Source organism: Anastrepha obliqua, chromosome 2 (genome assembly GCF_027943255.1).
Source record: "Anastrepha obliqua isolate idAnaObli1 chromosome 2, idAnaObli1_1.0, whole genome shotgun sequence".
NCBI classification, from domain to species: Eukaryota; Metazoa; Arthropoda; class Insecta; order Diptera; family Tephritidae; genus Anastrepha; species Anastrepha obliqua.
The window spans coordinates 80,488,953-80,508,480 of NC_072893.1; the positions used below are offsets into that span (position 1 = coordinate 80,488,953).

The 19,528-nt window shown below is 33.2% G+C and overlaps 1 protein-coding gene across 3 annotated transcripts in view; it reads right to left on the bottom strand.

Annotated features, from left to right (window-relative positions):
* The window catches only part of LOC129237120 (voltage-dependent calcium channel type A subunit alpha-1), a 241,212-nt gene that overhangs the window by 38,572 nt on the left and 183,112 nt on the right, over positions 1-19,528 (bottom strand). For all 3 annotated transcript variants that reach the window (XM_054871587.1, XM_054871590.1, XM_054871589.1), the window contains 3 exons: positions 18,111-18,389; positions 14,908-15,110; positions 14,590-14,798 (listed from right to left, as the gene is read on the bottom strand). In XM_054871587.1, the coding sequence (XP_054727562.1) occupies positions 14,590-14,798; positions 14,908-15,110; positions 18,111-18,389 (691 nt within the window). The remainder of the gene's footprint in view (positions 1-14,589; positions 14,799-14,907; positions 15,111-18,110; positions 18,390-19,528) is intronic.

Here is a 19,528-nt window from a genome sequence, read left to right on the forward strand (position 1 = left end):
GTTGCATTCAAGAAATTAGGTTTCAGTGATTAGCTTAAATGTATGGCAAGTATGTATGCGTATGTATAATTTTATAAAGTAAATGTGAATATTGATAATGAAAGTTGTATTCATATTAGTTTTTGGAGCATTATTAAAGATTTGTATTCATAAAAAGTAATAAAAACTTGAATTCAAGTGTTTTTATTTTACAATGAAATAAAACAAAAAGATTCTAATTTAATGCGTTTCAAGCGCTACGCATTACCGATCGAGCTAATAATTTTTTTTTTTTATGTGTTTTTGTTTTTTTAAATTTCGACAAGCATTTATTTTACTAGCTTTTATTTTAAATGAACTAAATATTTAGTTTATATGTAGTATATGTAGTTTTTATTTATATGCACTAATTACATAGGTTTTCTTTTATCGTTTCGTATTTATCACTAAATTTAAGAGTCGAAAAAAACATGCTGAGAGCACTAGAGAACGATTTAAAAATTTTACTGAACTATTTTCAAGTGTTTTTCAGACAAACAAAGTGAGTTTTTAATAAAAAAGTAGAAAAATTTAAAATACCTTCAAATAAGTGCATGCTTTAACTAAAAATTATATAGAAAAAATTATTTAAATAAAAAATTAAATTTGTACATGCTACCATAATTAAATGAACATGTAAACTATTTGGAAAATATAAATAACAAATAAAATATTTAAGAACTAAATCTAATTTTAAATATAGGACATGTTTGTTCAGTTCCTTGCAATGCTACACACTGAGAGTCCCAATTGTTTGTCAATCTTTTTCACTTCTCGCATACACCTCTATACGTATGTGAGTATGCTTTAATAAACATTTTATTTTATTTGTTTTGATTTTATTTTAGGCGCCTAACTATGCATACAATTTATTTAACTAATTAGCTGAGTTAATGGTTTCATAATTACTGCGTCGATTATTGTTTATAAAGTATATATACATATATGTATATAGCATATTGAATAAAAATATATACGTTTAATATTAGGAGAATAAACTTCCAAACACTATGAAGAATTCGAAAAATAGACCATAGCATACTACAGGGAGTACGAATTTATTGATAGAACAAACTTAGTATTAATTTTTATAAGAAAAAAGTGTGTGTAAAATATAGCAATATGTAGTATTATTATCAATTTTATTACACTGTGCGACAAAAACCAAAAAAAAAAAAAAACAATTTTAACGAGAGAATCGATATACTCGCAAAACTAGTAGAAAGTATTAAATTTTGTTTAGCCAAAATTAATAAAGTTTGAAGATCAAGGACATTTTCAATAACTCTTCTTCATTATGCGCCAAAAATTATTATTTTTTTTAACTCCACAGAATTTTCTCTTTTATTTGATACCCATGTTATTATTCTACATTGCACTGCATTTTTTAAATAAATTTTTCTTAAAAAATTCCGAGGTCAGAGGGGCCGAGGGGGAGTTTTTATTCGGCGGAATTGAATGAAAAAGCTCCTCATAAGAACCCATCTGCCATACGGAGGCGGCATAGAACTGTAGGCTCCTCCATTTGTGGAAAAACATCAAGGCGTACACCACAATTCGGGTATAAGCCACCACCCAGGGTATAAGTGCCAATTACTAGGTTATTCAATAAGGTAGGGCGATAAGGTAGGGCTTTGCTACTAGCCTTTTTTTGTTATTTTGTTACACTTTTCATATGAACGTATGTGAAGTTTCATTTCAATCTGTCTATTCATTCTGTGTTTACAAGCCATTTAGTATCGACGTGTCACAGTATTTTCTACAATGGAAAAAATCAAGAATCGTGCAACGATTGAATTTTAATTTTGGAAGGTTTAAAAGTAGAAGAAATTTATGAACGAATGTTGAGAGTGCATAAGGACTATTCGCCATCAATTGTACAGTAGAAAGATGAGTTGCTGAACTTAATGGTCATCTAAACCTTTGAAGTGATCCATGTGAAGGACGTCAAAAACAACAACAACACCAGAAATTGTAGAAAAATATAGGATATCGTATTGGAAAATCATGAAGTGACTGAAAGAGATTTAGTAGAATCCCAAAGCAGCTCATTGGACAGTGTAAGCAATATTTTGACTGAAGTATTGGGTTTTAGAAAGCTGTGTGCACAATGGGTGCCTCATTCGCTACCAATGGAATAAAAACACATACGACTGAGACTTTCTCAGCAATATTTAGAGCGTTTTCGAAAGGGTAAAGTGGATTTTGTGCGTCGATTCATCACTATGGATGACAATTGGGTGTATCACCATGATCCCAAATCAAAACAACATGCTAAAGAGTAGTGTGAACCTATTTCTTCGGTTCCGAAACGAGTTTGTATCGAGAAATAGGCCAAGAAGGTGTGAGCATCGGTTTGTTGGGATACGAAAAGTATTTTGTTTCTGGATTACTTGCAAAGTGGTAAAACAATAAATGCTGAATATTATTGTTAACTTTTTAGGTAGGTAGGTAGGTAAGATGGCAAGAGCACCACAGGTACACTACAAGTAGCACTTACGTGCCGTTTTGATACCATAATGTGGACCACTACCTGTGAAAGGATTTAGAGAAGAGAAAAAAAAACCGTCTACAGCTATCCAGTGGTGTTGATGAAGCGGAAGAGAGAAAAGGGATCTAGGCTGGAGAATTTCTTCAAGTCATCCCTAAAGGGCAGGCTAAGGAATCTCAAGCACCTAACCAGAGCCGGACATTTGCAGAGAAAGTGTTCCACAGTCTCTTTCTCTGCAGGATCCCCACAGCTTCTGCAATAGGGTTGTTTGGAATTCCAAGTTTCTCCGCATGAGTACCGATCACCCAGTGACCAGTGAACACCGCAATGAGTTTGGAAATTGAATGGCGGGGGATTCCCATCACCTTAAGCGTTCTGTTTCTATCGTATTGAAGCCATAGTGTTTTTGAAATAGCACATGATGAGACAGACCTCCATCTGTCTTGCGCTTTTTTTAAAAAGAAATTGTATAGTTTTCCTTTAGCGACGGCCAAGGCCGTACCGACTCTCTTTAACTTTTTAACTGAAGGAAGAAATTCGTGAAAAAATACCTAGTTTGCAATAGAAAAAGTTCTTTTCTATCAAGATAATGGCTAAAATCTGAAGTAAAGCTCGAATCGTTGGAGTATCCATCGCATGCATCAGATTTTGCCCTTAGTGACTTCCATTTCTTTCCAGAACTCAAAAACTTCATACGTAGGAAGCGTTTTTCATCAAATGATGAGGTTATAATAGCTGTGGAAGCGTATTTTGCAGCCCTTCCAGCTTTCATTTGAGGGACGGAATTCATAAATTGGAATCTCCTTTGATCAAGTTAAATAATATTCAGGGAGATTATAAAATAAATAATTGGCGCGTACACTTCTGTTAGGTGTTTGGCCGAGCTCCTCCTCCTATTTGTGGTGTGCGTCTTGATGTTGTTCCACAAATGGAGGAGCCTACATGGCAGAAATACACTCGGAGGTTTGCCATTGCATGCCGAGGGGCGACCGCTATTAGAAAAATGTTTTTATTAATTTTGCTTTCACCGAGATTCGAACAAACGACCTCTCTATGAATTCCGAATGGTAATCACGCACCAAGCCATTCGACTACGGCGGCAGGGAGATTATACTGAGTGTTAAAGTGTATTTCAAACTAAAAAATTGTGTTGTTCTTATCGAATCGGAAAACTTGTTGAACATAATTAAGGATAGCGCACTTTTTTGAAGGAATACAGTTAGAAACCATCATTATACGCAAGCGAAGAGCTTTTAATTCTAAATTCCATCCCAAACATCAACAATTGGTACGAATATAGTTTCGCAGGAGAGCCTTACTTCAGAGCTTAAACTTCTTGGAATTAAGCATGTATTTATCCCTGTATGCGAGGGCATTAGACAGTTTGCGAGTAAATTGATTTTTTGTGAGTAAAAATGGCTGTCGCACGGTGTCATACTATTTGTGCCACTATGGTGCTTTTAAATTAAATAAACATGAACGAGTGTAAAAGTTCTTATTATTGTTTTACATTAGTATGGTTCAAACTTAAAGGAACTTAAATGCAACATTTTATTAGCGCTTAATATTTTTTTTTTTCACTGTAGTTCTGTACTAACGTCTCAAAGATGAAGCAATATGGATTTTTATGCGGCGTCTATTCTGTGCATTAGGATTCTAAATTAATTTCATAACACTCAAATATTAACACATTTTATTATTTTTATATACAAAATGTCGTTCAAGTTTGAGTTTTTTTGTTTAATCTAAAATCTCATACATTTTGAGCGGAAACTCATTCCTTGTTTATTGGCATAGAATATGGGATATACAGTTCATTAATGATAAATGATAGTTTCCAAATGTTCTCCGCATGTGTGCTTACATACGAGTATGTACGTAGATTTTTTTGCCTAAGAGTTTTGTTGGCATTTATGTATAGTTGGGATCCTATTGAAGTTTTCAATTAAACCGGATATTATATTTCAAAGCTTAAATTTTTTCTAGTTTACTCATATAAGCTCTACCTTTAAGCAGATCTCACAGTAAATAATATACAAACATTAAATTAAGTGATGTTCGTGGCCAAATTGCTGGAGAATATTGTGGAATTATTAAGTTTCCAGAATTTAGCTTATAACAAATTGTTTTGTTGCATATGGGGCATGGTGCACCGCCTTGTTGGAATCACATATCGGCAATATCTTTCAAAACTTTTCCATAAAGAAGCCATATTTTCAATTGAACGTACTGCGGACTACGAGTTTTTTGTCTTCTGCCGCGCCAGTCGACACAAAATTTCTACAGTTTGCTTTGGATAAAAAATTACCAGAAAAATTACCAGATTTCAATTACGTTCATACGGTTACCGAACAAAATCGAAGTCGTTTTAAGAAATTGTAAACTTCCTACGTAGCTTCTGCCAAAAGAAGCGCTATCGAACTGTGACAGCAGTAAAAGCAAAATATTGCTGGAAAAAGAAATTAGAATTTGAAAGCCCTTGTACTAAGAAGTCATTTAAATATGAACTCATACTAAATATTAAAATGTCATCAGACGTGCTAAGAAAAGCGATTTCAGACAGGCTGAAGACTTTCGGAACGATGATACTATTGCGAAATTCTTCCTCTACTCTAAACCAAAGAGAGAAGTGAATCGATTGGGTCCAGAGGTGAACGAATGTACCTCCAGAAAAAGCATTACCGTGGTATTTCTACTGCCAATAATTTAGCAGCAAAGTTCAAACTTTGTAATCTTCAAATCGCGCGTAGAAACATGGACAATGAATACATCAATTAAGGCAGTGTTTGGAATGTTCCGGAGCGATAAAGGCATAGTTCTAATATAGTAATATGGTTTTGTTTTCAAAGGTGGCCTAAAATGCAATGAAAAAAGCTATGTGTGAGGCACTAACTTGTTTTCAATTTAAGAGGCACGTAATTGCAATTAAGTACGCTCAGTTGGACGGAGTTGAGAATTGTAATTTATACTCTATAATTTAATATGGAATGTGGGATTTATCATCAATGGCGGTTGACATGAAATTTTAGAAAACTTCACACGAAAAATTCTAGCTGGGCAAATCGCATGACTTTGGTGGCCAATTTACGTTAGCTGCGAAAGATATAAGACCAAAGGTACTCTCAAATCATTAATAAAATAATTTTTTCCATATGCACGTTCTGCAAATTGTGTTACTTGTGGTGAGGATTTAACTTCAGTGCAAAATATTTTAGTATTTGACTAAATCAGTTGTTGACCTGATGAGCTTTTTGAGCTTTTACTTAACTAAATATTACAACTTCTATCTTTCCATTCTCTATTCTACATATTATCTTCATTGCACATATAAACGAAACCTATTTTTTGAGTTTTGTTTATAAAAGCTGACTACTTTGAAACTCTCTTCTAAGTTCTGTCACAAGCCTTATCTACGATTACGTCACGGCGTAGTTACACTCATTTTTCTATTTCAATCTGCACAATCCGTATTCTATCATTCTTGTGTCAAAATTAACGCCTATTTCTATCAGGAAACCCTATACTAGCAGGGTACATGTAATCTTGACAGCTTCAGAAATAACTTCTTTGCTGTTAAACAGTCTTTAAGTAGTGCTTTTTTCAGGTGGGTATGCTACTGTTAAAGATTAGACAAACATATAGCGGCATTTATGCGGGTTTATGAACATTCTAACTCCTTGTCTCGACATGCGGACGTTGATGGCATATAAATCACCTCGTAGGATATAATGCAAATGGAGACTACTCATCGTAGATGTTATGTAATAAATTGCGGAGCTTATTACATCCAATGAACTATCACTTTGTTGTTTTGATAAAAACAATTCATAGTAGCGATATTATAAAATCAAAAGAAAAATTAAAAAAAACAAACAGCCTGATCTTTTTTTCTTTTGCCCAAAAATGGAAGGAGTGCTTTGCTCGCAAAAATTATGCGATGAAATGGCCACGTAAAAAATATATCTGTGATAATATTCAATTTTTGGAAACAACTCCTTGAGCATGACACGGTAACGCTCGCCATTTACTGTAACCGCGGCTCCTCTCTCATTTTCGAAAAAAAATGGCCCGATGATGCCGCCAGACCAAAAACCGCAGCAAACAGTGACTCGTTGTGGATGCATTTGCTTCTCTACAGTAACGTGTGGATTTTCTGTTCCCCAAATCCGACAATTTTGCTTATTGTATGTAGCCACCGATGTGAAAATCAGAAAAGAAGAAGAAGACTCACCACTTTGGAAATAGGTTTTCTATATTTCCCAATTTTGTTTAAGCGTATAGCGTCCCACTTCGTAAATGTCAAACCTTTAAGTAAATTATGAACACATTTGACATGTCATTTGTGTTAACATTCTCAAAAAATAGGTGGTTCAAAAAGCAAACGCTATATGGCCCACCCTGTATGTCTGCTATAAAATTGAGACTTTGTTTGCGATAGTTCTTCGCAAATGGAGATATGAGTTGTGGGGTAAGGTAGACTAATAGCAGAGTTGATGCGCGTTCATGAACGCTCTAAAGAGCATTGAAATTTTTACCTGGTAGGTGTCAGTTTTGTGCATTTGATAAATAGCTGATTTGTTTTAATGTCGAATTTCGTTTTAGAATGGAAATAACATATGTGACTCCACGCCTGTACTACTTTTACTTCCTTCTGTGGAGTTTAACCATTGAATATAGTTAGACGCAAAATTAAAAAAAAAAATGCAATAAAAATATTGTAAACTGAAACTGATAAATTCAATTGCAATACAGGGTGCCTTAAATGCCGTTAACGCCGTTTGTCCACCATATAGGAATATATATTTTTCTTTTACATATATCATAATTTTGATGCTTCGCGTCTAAGGTTATGATGTTAATTTTATATTTCCACAATATTGCGAAGCTTAATAATTATAGTTTTTATGAAAGGAACCTCATAATGCTTCATCTTCTGGCAAGTGTATGCACCGCGCAACAAAATGATAGCCATCAACATTTTGGCCAATTTTGATCATTTTTCTTTGTCTAAATATTCATTTTCATGTTTTTTTACAAAAAATCGTGGTTATTTCTTGCCAAAAACCATATAAATCGAGTTTGAAAACTTTATGAAACGATTAAAAAAACTCCATAAACTTTTCATCCCAATTCCATGGTTTTATGTAGAATTTATAAAAAGATTTTAAGTGTCACAGCTTACTTAATAACTTTAGTGAAACTTGAAGTTGTTAAAAATTATGTTATATTAATTTTTTTAATTATTTACCTTAACAGCATTGCTAATTTTCTCCTTAGTAAAAAAATGTCGTGCATTTTTCTAGAGATTCTAATTATTAGAGATTCTAGAGATGGAATTGGGATGACAAATTTAATGAATTTCGAAAATTGGTTTTATACGGTTGTGTTCGACTATATGCTATATATTTATAAAAACAGTAAAATATTTGAAGCCGGCTCAAAATATTGATCTGTTATCGTTTAGCGGACGGTATATGTTGATATTGTAAAATTTCTTCTATTTACCATATTACAAAACAAAAAAATATTAATAAATATAAAAAATTCCTTATAATTTATAAAAATATGTACAATAAGTGTATTTGTGGTAGTTCAATAAAAATTAATATAAAAGTAAGGTGCATAATATATGCACCTTGAAAAGAATGTTTTTTACAAATATTTAGTAGTTGCTAAAAAATGTGCATTTACAGGTGCTGTGTTAGATTATATTCCAACCGCAAAAGTTTAGCGCATTTGCCAATCTCAAAAAAAATTTGTTTTGTTTTATTTTATGGCACAATTTGTATTGTGCTAAAAAGGATATCCAATTCAAAAACCAAAATCCAATAGATTTATCAAAAATTTTGAACATTTTGCGTTGAAATTATATAACAGACTCTATTATTTGGAAGTTATATGCTTAAGTAACAAAATGGAGAAGAAAGTTATGTACAAGATGTATCGAAACATATTAATTTTTTGTAATGTTTGCATATTTATATGGAGGCCCGAGCACAATCACCACACTCATCATACAATCAATGTGTAGGTAGGAGTTGTTCTTATTTTTGTTTTTGGAAAATAGGTCACGCTTCAATGTGTTGTTGTTAGCATTCGTAATTAAGAAAAACAAAACAACAAATGATATTCTTTAAGAAGCATTTTAAAGTAAGAAGCAGAGCAGAGTCTATGCATACTTATGTTTTATTAAATGTGTACACATTAGTGGTTAAAGTGGAAAAAGGGAGGAATTATTATTTGATTCATAAGACATCAATTGAGTATTGGTTACTGGCAAATATGTATACGAGTATGTATGTAAGTAATCTTATATATATGAAGTATCAGCAAAACACGGGTAAGTTTATGCTAAACGGTATACATAGGTATGTATGTACGTATGCATGTAGGCAATATTTCAAAATAGGTATTTAGAAAAAAGTATATTCTCAAAAAAAGATTATTTATTATGTAGTTAAGTGGGAGTAAGTCATAATAGCAATACATATATACATGTTAGTCTAGCAAAATGCATAGCTCTAAGGAAATTTTTTTGGTGTTTTGTTTTTAATTTATTTTTGTGTGAAAAGAAATGGTACTAGAAAAGACCATTGGACAATGATATACCGGCTGATCGTCGGCTGTCGGACTAGGAATGCGTTCTTCGTCTTCTGTGTGGCGCTTTTTCCGCTGAAACCATTTAAGCATTTTTGCCCGAACGATTTACGTTCACATGGATATCGATGAATTTTGTATGCAGGCGAGAATTTTTGAAATTTTGCGCGATATTGTTTACGATTATCGATTATCGATTTGTGATTCGTTTTTGTTTCATTTGTTTGAAGATTTGACATTTTTTTGTGATAAAAGAATACACAAAACAGTTTGCAATTAATTTAACGCTCAACTTTTACTGTGTAATTAACCAAAATAATAACATTAAAAATCCTACATTTCGATAGTAAAAATGTGAAATTTGAAAAGGAAAAACTCTTAATTTTGAGATATAATTTTTCAAAAGAAAAAATGCTGAGAACCACTACTCAAAGCGTAGTAATAAGTGGTTTGAACGACGCCTGCCAATCTTAGCATTTAACTTCTTATCCAATTACAGTGTTGGCCATTTAGAGAATCCAGAAGCCTTATAACTTTGGATAGGTCTTTCAGATCAACTAATGTCATAAGTTACATACCATGGAACAGTGTGCTCCGATGGAATGTGCTGAAATTATCCGATTGAATTAAGGACGACACGCAACGGCCTTGGACTTCATCGTATTGTATGTGAAACCACGAATTTGATGCCTGAAGATCAGTCAGTTAATAAGGATTATTTGGGCGTTATGAGACATTTACGTCAAGGAATTCGAAAAAAGAGAGGGTTTGTAGAAAAGCAACTCGTGTATTCGGAACCCTGATAGCGCGCCATCGCGCAGTACCATCATTATCTATGAATTTTTGACCAAGAACGAAACGAATACCCTACAACATTGATCGAATTCATCTGATATGGCTCCCTCGGATTTTTTTTCGGTTTGATCGAGTCGAAAAACCACTACGGGAATGACATAGCGATTTAACAGCCGAAAATAAGTAATGATAAAATCGAAAACGGCTAAAATGGCTATACTGGAAATAGAGTTCCAGCAATGAGAGCTGCATCGAACGCTGGCATAAGTGCGTTGCAGTTGATGCGGACTACTCTGAATGCGATAATATTATCTGAGGAACTTTTTGATCAAGGTTGTATACAATTTTTATACAAACAAAATAACTTCTCAGTTATTCAAATTATCATGTCTGTGGAGTCACTTCCCAATGGAATGGAGATGAAGGTGTAAATAAGCAAATTTTTCGATTTTATGTCCCGAAAATCTCTCAAATAATTGAAGAGCAGCTTCTGTATAAACAAAGATAAATTTAGTGCAGATTTCGCCTGGTTTTTCAAAACGCTGATGTAGTTACCGTAAGTGTACAGCAAGCTCGCAATTTGGCGCTAACTCAAGCCATGATAATGAATTTTGGGCTGCTCATCTCTTGTGAGAATAACACTGCCGGTTTCAAAAATCGAGGACGCAAGCCATACAGCTTAACGAACAGTCGAATCTAATTTACATAACTACTAATGACGATTTTGACTTACCATCCAAATCATCCGATTTTATATTACAGGACTCTGAAGTGTGAAGGTATACGCCAAGCAGCAAAGTGATTTATCTATCTCAATTAAATATCAACATACGTCGGGAAATCGATGCCATTTCGGCAATGTTTATTCACCAACGTGTTGGAAAACGCCGAAAAGAGCAAAAGTGGTAATTTGCGAGATATCATCTTCAAAAAGTATTTAGTTAGAAGAAATCTTCTTTAACTATAATAAGTGAGTGCCATAAAGGTCTTTTCATTTTCCAAAGTAAATACTTTCTCTCTAAATGGCCAACCCTGTATATTGAGCGTAAAACTCCAAAAAGATTTTGAAGGACAATTAAGCTAAAAAATTGTATTTGTAACGTTCAAAACAGTTTTTTGTTTTCAAATCACAGTTTTTACTTCGATTTAAACTCTGTGCATTCCAAAGAATATTTTTCAAAATACTTTGCTATGGTCATTTAATATTAAAAATACATATAATTTTAAACAATAACCTACATAATTGGATTATCTGCAACATTGTACAAGAAAAACATCAATCCCTACAGTTACAGGGCAAATTTACAACTCTTTTATAAAGTAAACATATTTCTTTTTTTTTCAATTAAATTATTAACATTTTTTTTTTTTCAACTTTAAAAATCGAACTTCATACGGAGTTGGAATTATAAACTCTTAACTAAAAGATGCATATTTGTTGTTGTATATGTATGTATATACCTCCTTCCAATTCTGCATTTTTTAAAACGTTTTTACACATTTTACATACAAACAAGTGAGAAGAAATGATTTGCATTATAAACTTATCGGAAAGAGTTTTGCTGAATTTAGTTAACTTTTTTTTTAATTTTAGTTTAGTTTATAATAAACGTTCTAAATTTAAATTTGTGCATGAGCATATTGGTTTTTAATTTAAATATAATCACTACCCAGGGATAGAGTACCTACAGTGATTGGCAAACGTCAACTGGTGACTTAGGAAAAAGAAAACTAAGTGTTGTGTATAGATTTTGCTGAAGTGGTGCTTTTCGAATTTCAATTTCACTCAAATCATTGTTTGACTTAATAAAAAAATAGATAAACGAGTTAGTTTTACTCAGCTATTAAGTGCAATCAAAAATAGTTTAAACAAATTTTATTTCGATTCTACCCGTTTAGCCAAATCGAACTCGTATTAAAATTTTCCCTCACTCGAAACACAAGTTAAGTTCACCTTAAGAGTTTGGAGAGTCGTATAATTGCATTTCGAGGTCAAAGTCGTGGTCATATATGCTTTTTTAGATTTAAGTATAAATGTTGTTGTAAAATATTTTGATCTTGATTTTTCTATACAATACAATTTCAATACTAAAATTACCATTCATAACACTTTTTTATGACAATTTTATATATATTTTATATTAGCAAATGGCCCAAAACAGACTAGATTAATATAATCGATTTAATTCACAACAGAAGCGGGCCGTACAAAAGCAATATGCAGCAAAACTGTAGTCAAAGAAACAGAATGATATAGAATTTCCCGATACGCGCTTAAACTAAATTTATATACTCGGAAGTCCTAGGTGAAACCCCACCTTTGCACTATATTTGCAAATTATTGCCTGTAAACCGAAAAACCGATCTATTCATACTAGGTCGAGAGGGGCTGCAATTGGAATGGTATTTTTTTCTTTTTTCAGAGGTTAGGTTAGATTAACTTGGCTTAAAAATACTGTTACCAATTGGACCAGAACATATAGACAGATATCTACTCATAAAATCCTGATCCTTTGCTTCGAAATGAAGGGAAAGAACACTGGAACAAAATAGCTGTAATGCGATCTGCAAAATAGTGTACAGTGGCTGATACTAGACTCAGGGATACCCTTAGTAATACCTTTCTTATTAGCTATGTATGTTTGACTTTTCACCGGTTTCCACTCGATCACGCCGTAAGTGCAAGTCAGAGTCCTTTAAATAGTTCAATTAATACTGGGTGTCCATGTAGTAGTTCTTTTTCATTAATGTCAGGAAACAGTGTTCGCCTTTCCTCCTGGAAATTTTGACAGAAAGTCGATATCATATCTCCGCGCAACGAAACGAATCGCTTTACGCGTGAACAACGTTCAAAATGTAAGTTCATTGGGTCATAACTGGGAAACTCATAAGTCAAAATCATCTTTTTTGAAGAAGCGCACTTTCATTTCGGCGGCTTGTATAACAAACAATACTGTCACTCCCGTGGATAGGAAAATTCTCACATTATCGTTGCGAAGTCAATTCTTTCTCAGAGAGTGACAGTTTATAGTGGGTTTTAGAGCGGTAACATTATTACCCTATTTGCTCATTTTACTTTGGAAAAAAGCGCTACAGAGCCATAATAAACCATTTTCCGCGACCGGAGATTAAAGAGAAGGACCTTGATGTTGATTTGTTTAAGCAGGATAGCGCACCATGCCGTCTACTCCATACCATCTGCCACATGCCACTATTGATATTTTCATGTTATCAACCGACTCGGCGATATCAATTGGCCACCTCAGAGCTACGCTTTGACGCCCTTATACTTTTTTTGTGGAGTGCGGTGAAGTACTTATGTTAGGCAAATAAACCTATAATAATTTAAGTCATTAGGATATATATCGAGGAAGTCATTCGTGAGATAGAGCCATTATTTTGGAAGACTTCGAGATGGTGGTACATCTCACATAGTGTTCACTACCGATTTCATTGCTATTTTTAGCTTAGTAATAAAGCAGTCTTATCTGAAAATGCTCACTGGACTCTGCTTAATAAGGAAGCATGGAGAAAGGCTGCCTTCGGGTTAAGGTCAATAACTAAAAGTCTATCGGTTAAATCTGGAGAAACCAGGGGTGTTGCTTAAATGTTGTAAAAAATATCGCAAGAATAATATCCACGGAGAATTATTGATGACAAAAATATTAAACTATTAATTTTTACTTAATTTGTGAAAAAACTATTTATATAAAGTAAACACGACTTGAAATTTTGAAAGCGTTTTTATCGAAGCCATGTTTTTCAAACTGGAGGACAGCATAACTCGTGCTAACAAAAGGCGATCTTACAAAAAAGATTTAAAAAAAATTTCTAAAGAAAAGAAAACGATTTTTATGGTCAGTTAAAAATTGCAGTTTTTTTAAGCTGCTGCTATTTGAAATATTTTACAATAATGAGGTATACAATTTTTTTTAGAAAACCTTGTGTATTTTAGTTAGGTATTTGTTTCTTTATGAAACAAGGAAAAATTAGACTATTATTTTTATTAGACTATATTAAAAAAAAAAATTGTGATACCTTTGAATTGTGGACAGCCAGAATTTTTACTTAAGGGAAAGAGATACTATTTAAAGATCAGAGAAAGGCAGGTGGGATGAGAGTTCAAAGCTTATCTGCAAACCAGAATTGATTTATGGATCTTAGTGGTTTTGCGGGTTATTAGTAAATAAAATTGATTTCAAGACGTGGTAGGTGTTTTCCTATATAGTGTATCTATATAATTAATGAAATATTGAAATTCAAAAAGCACACACTTTCAGCTCAAGTGATATAAATACTTATTTTAGTTACCTGTAACCTTTAAAATATTTTCTACGCCATTAATTTTACAAAAAAAATTCGAGAAATTAAAATTATTTAAAAATAATATTTCTTACGATTGACTTTCGACTCGTTATTCCATTTTCTTGGTGCTAATATTTTACAGTTTTCTTCACTATGGTTTCTTATTTACAACTTACAGCTAAAAAATTCCTAAAATTCCCAACTCATACGAGTACAATGTATGTATGTATACACGTACAATATGTAGGTAGATGTGTTGGTTTTTCCTTTCGAAATATACATATGTATGTGTATGGATTCCCATACTTATAAGTAAATACGCCAATTTCTTTCTTATATGTATATATCTGTGTGTGTATATAATTGAAATTGCAAAAACTTACCGGCATGCCAGAATCGATTTGTCCAAACCGCGTCGTACGCCACGACTCCAATATTAAAAGACCGGCGTACACTTTACCAACTGACAATTTCCCCTTATTCAGTTGGTCTATGGGTGGTACAAGCAAATCCAACATTTTCTTCGCTTGCAAAGGCCATATATTCGTTATGGTTTCCCTAAGTTCCATATCCGCTTGATCCATTTCCTCCGCTGTAACAATAATAATAGCAACAACAACGTGTGATATGACAATTCTATTATGGTAGTTGGCAATTGAATAGTTTCTATTACAAATCTTGCAGTTTTATCGAAAACTCACCAGATCTCATTTTTATACTCAGATTTTCGCGTATCAACGCAAAAAGCGTCGTTGTAAATTGTACTCTCATTTCGTCATCCAAAGGCATATTCATACGTATTAGCTTCTTGTAGGCGAGGCGATTGGGACATTTGTTACCGAACCCCAACGGAGGATCCATATTTTTCAACATATCATACATCTCCGTATAATGTATTCTACCACTAAGATTTTGGTTTCGTAAATTTTTTTTTCGATTCGGATTTTTGTGCGATTATTTTTTTTTTAATTTCAATTAAGTTTGTTTTTGTTTCGATTTATTGTTGGGTTTTTTGTAAAAAGCATGTATGTAAATAAGTAAGAGAATTTATTAATTTCGTGGAAATTTTCAATTAAGTTGTGGTGCACACAACGACACAAAGAATACGAGTACGACAGATTTACAAAAAAGCAATAACTTCTTTACGATTACTGAGCAGAATATAGAAAATAGATATGTACTGAAAATTAAACAAATTTACTAAATAAGTACAAAGCAATGGACAAAATTTTATTTACATACATAAAAATTATTAAAGCATAATAAGATACGATTTTGCGCTGAATATTTTTTTTTAATTTTTGTATTGCTTTGTCAAGCTGAAATAAGCTGGAAAGTTGTAAACAAGAAGCTTTAGCAATACTTTCGATAATGCTCAATATGTATACATATTTAAATCGAAAATAGCCCTTTTTTAATTTCCAATCGCTGGATGGTTATTTAGGTATATTGATAAGCAACCTTTGCTAACCATTGTAATAATTAACAGATATCTAAAGCTTTCTGAAGTGGAAAAATAGCCAGTATCTGCTTTGAGCTTTCAGCAATAACAGCGAAGAGTTCAAAATTTCTGAATTTAGAAACTAGTTTGCTAAGCAGTAGTGCGCGATAGCAACTTTCACGGTTTGAAATTTAAGCTTTTAAAGCAAATGCGGTTTTCAAGCTTTCATTGAATCTACATATTGCATATTGGTTGAGAAGATTTAGCAATAAACTTTTTATACACGGAAAATAATTTGTAATATTAGTTATTGTTATTGGCCAACATAATTCAAAGCATAGTTTTATAATTGCATTTAAATACAATAAAAATAAAAATTACACATAAAAATTACGCATAAAATTTGTTGTATGAAATGATTTTTTTTAGTTTTTCCTATACCTCGAAGTATCTCATTGATATTGTTTTCATGTTTTGTTTTACTTTCATTCAATATGAAACAAATACGAACAAATAATAATCATTTAATATAGAATAGAGCTTTCACAAAAGCTCTGAATTATTTACAGATAAGAGAAATAAATTAAATAGTGATAATGTGTAACATATAAGTATGAATATAAGTAGAAATCACATAATGTATGTAATGTATGTACGCCCAAGTGATAATGTCCATTGTAATATCCAACACGGAAAGGAGTTACTTGTATGCCGCTATGTCTGAATTTGGTATCCCCACAAAACTAATACGACTATGCAAGATGACGTTGCTCAACACCAGGAGCGCCGTCAGAATTGGGAAGGACCTCTCCGAGCCGTTTGATACCAATTGAGGTTTCAAACAGGGTGACTCGCTGTCGTGTGACTCCTTTGACCTGATGTTGGAGAGCATCGTACGAGCCGCAGATCTTAATCGCTCAGGCACAATATTTTATAAGGGCGTACAATTATTGGCGTATACCGATGATATTGACATCATCGGCCTTAACAATCGTATCGGCACCCACGTCACTGTTGACAGTTATAATTTCGAGGTTGTAAAAGACTTCGTTTATTTAGGAACCAGCATTAACATCGATAACAATGTCAGCCTGGAAATCCAACGCAGAATCTCTCTTGCCAACAAGTGCTACTTTGGACTAAGTAGGCAACTGAGCAGTAAAATACTCTCTCGACGAACAAAACTAACACTCTACAAGGCTCTCATCATGCCCGTCCTAACGTATGGCGCAGAAGCTTGGACGATGACAACATCCGATGAAGCGACGTTTGGAGTGTTCGAGAGAAAGATTCTGCATAAGATTTTTGGACCTTTGCACGTTGACAACGGCGAATATCGCAGACGATGGAACGATGAGCTGTATGAGCTTTACGACGACATAGACATAGTGCAGCGAATAAAGATCCAGCGGCTACGTTGGCTGGTTCATGTCGTCCGAATGGATACAAACGCTGCGGTACCAGCTGGTGGTAGCAGAGGAAGAGGAAGGCCTCCTCTGCGTTGGAAAGATCAGGTGGAGAAGGACTTGGTTTCACTTGGTATGTCCAATTAGCGCCGGTTAGCACGAGAAAGAAACGACTGGCGCGCTTTGTTAAACACGGCCAAAATCGCGTAAGCGGTTATCGCGTCAATCAAGAATAAGAAGAAACAGCGTCTGCTGTTTTTGCGAACTGAATGATGAAAGGCCAGGACTTATTTTCTGCAAATGTACAGCGCTCTCTCAACCAGGCGGTGCTGCTCAAAACCCATTATTGGTATGAAACAAAAAGCCCGTGGAGGTAATCAAATTCACCGAAAGCTTTTAATTATGGGCTTTACGTCCTGCGCAATAGACCACATTTAAGGACGCAGTGCATTATGGCCCAGTAATATTAATAATGATTAGTACCTTAGGGCGAACAAAATATTATTTATCTAAATTCGGCAGAAATTCGATAAAATTGGCCAGAGTTCGGTTCGGCATGGATTCTGCCTCTAAAAATTATACTCGGTCGTCCTGTAGTAATAAAAAATTTTGTTAATGAAGAGTTTGAGTTTCTTTAGCCTCTCCAGGTATTTTAGTAAGCTTGCATTATGTTACTACACATACATATATACATAGGACAACTTTAACGTGTTGGATATAAGACTAAATTATTGAAAATGAATTAAATATACAACTTTTATAACATAAAAACCTACAGTAATGCCAACACTTTGAAAATTGAAGAAATGAAAATCAAGTGTTGTTACCAGATCAATAAAAATATTTTACTTACAAAACACAAATAAAGTGATTAATTGATTCCAACATTAAGAAACACACAGACATAAAAAATGACTAAACATGTAGATGCACAAACGAACAAATGTGATTTTGCTTAATTTTTTTTTTTTTTGTTTTGTGAATTTGAATTGTGAACTGTACAGAAAAATGTATAATAATACAAATTATTTTTAATATATATTAAATTGATAATTACGTCGCATTTGGATCATATTCGGCCCATATCCGAACAAACTCGTCCAAATGATGGGCACCCAATATACTGGAGTCTCTTGTGAGATAATCGAAATTATCCATAATAACGGCAACGAATAAATTCAACATGAGAAATGAGCAAAAGAATATAAACGATACAAAATATGCATATGCCAGTGTAGAACCGCATGTTTCGTTGCCCTTGTCGGCTTCTTCATCGCATGGCCTCCCCTTAAGGCACGCCAGCATAATGTTCGGCCACGCCTCGCCAGTTGCACATCTATAAAGATTTTTCGCAAAATGTTAGTATCCCACATGGTATCGAATTTTATACTACATATGTATGTATATGGTATACTATGTAAATATGTACGAGTATGCATGTATACATATAATCTATTTAATTTTATTTTGCTAATAATACATGAACTATGTATAAGAGTAGAAGGCACTCTTTTTGTTGCTTTTTTTTTGTTTTTGCTTCTAGTTAATACAGTTTGTTCGTTGGATATAAGAATATGTGTTTGTGTGTATCTACTTATTTAATAATGTTTTAAAACAACGTTGCTAATTATAGTAATTACAAATCTATTGTTGCAACTGGTGTAGGAAAATACACAGCTGGGATAGGGGATTGAGCTAATAAATTTGTTGTACCGTATAAACTACTGCAAAAGTATTATACAAATATTATATATAGCATGAGATCATGAGAACTAGCTGTCAAAGTGCTATATAAAATCAGGTAAATATTTTTTGTTTTTCTAATTATGGATTTTATAAAGGGAGTTCCAATAGCAACGGCCCAACGTTAATGGGATGTGGCACCGTGTGAAGTTACGGCGGTAATTTTAACATTATCGTATTCCATACCTAATGGTACACATGGGCCTTTAAAATAATTGCCGAAGAAAAACAATACTTTAATATAAACTGGCTCAAAATTAATCATCCAATTTTGTTTTTGAATAACTTTTTCGTTGAATAAAAATATATTATTTTTAGTAATGGAAATATTTATTTTGATCTTTACGCGCTTCATCGCTTTTCTGTTTGTATACTGCTGCTGTCTAGTTCACGAGCGTCAAATATCATATGATTGGCGTACGACATCATTTGGAAAATTATAAATCTTGCGCCACCTTGTACCTCACGCACACTGTTTTATTTTCACACCAATATCAAACCTTCCCTATTAGGAAACCCTTTATTTGTAGTAGTTTGTAAACTTGTTACACTAATTTTGTAGCTCTTCAAATCAAGTTTTTGCTTCTACCTGCTTTTGTTGTTTTATAAAAATTGTTGTCTGTTAGTTTATATTTTTTTAAAGAAATATTACATTTAATAAACCGAAACTTTGCGTTATATGGTTTTCGTTGTAGTACGAACTATATTTTTATAAAAAAATAGAAATGTGTT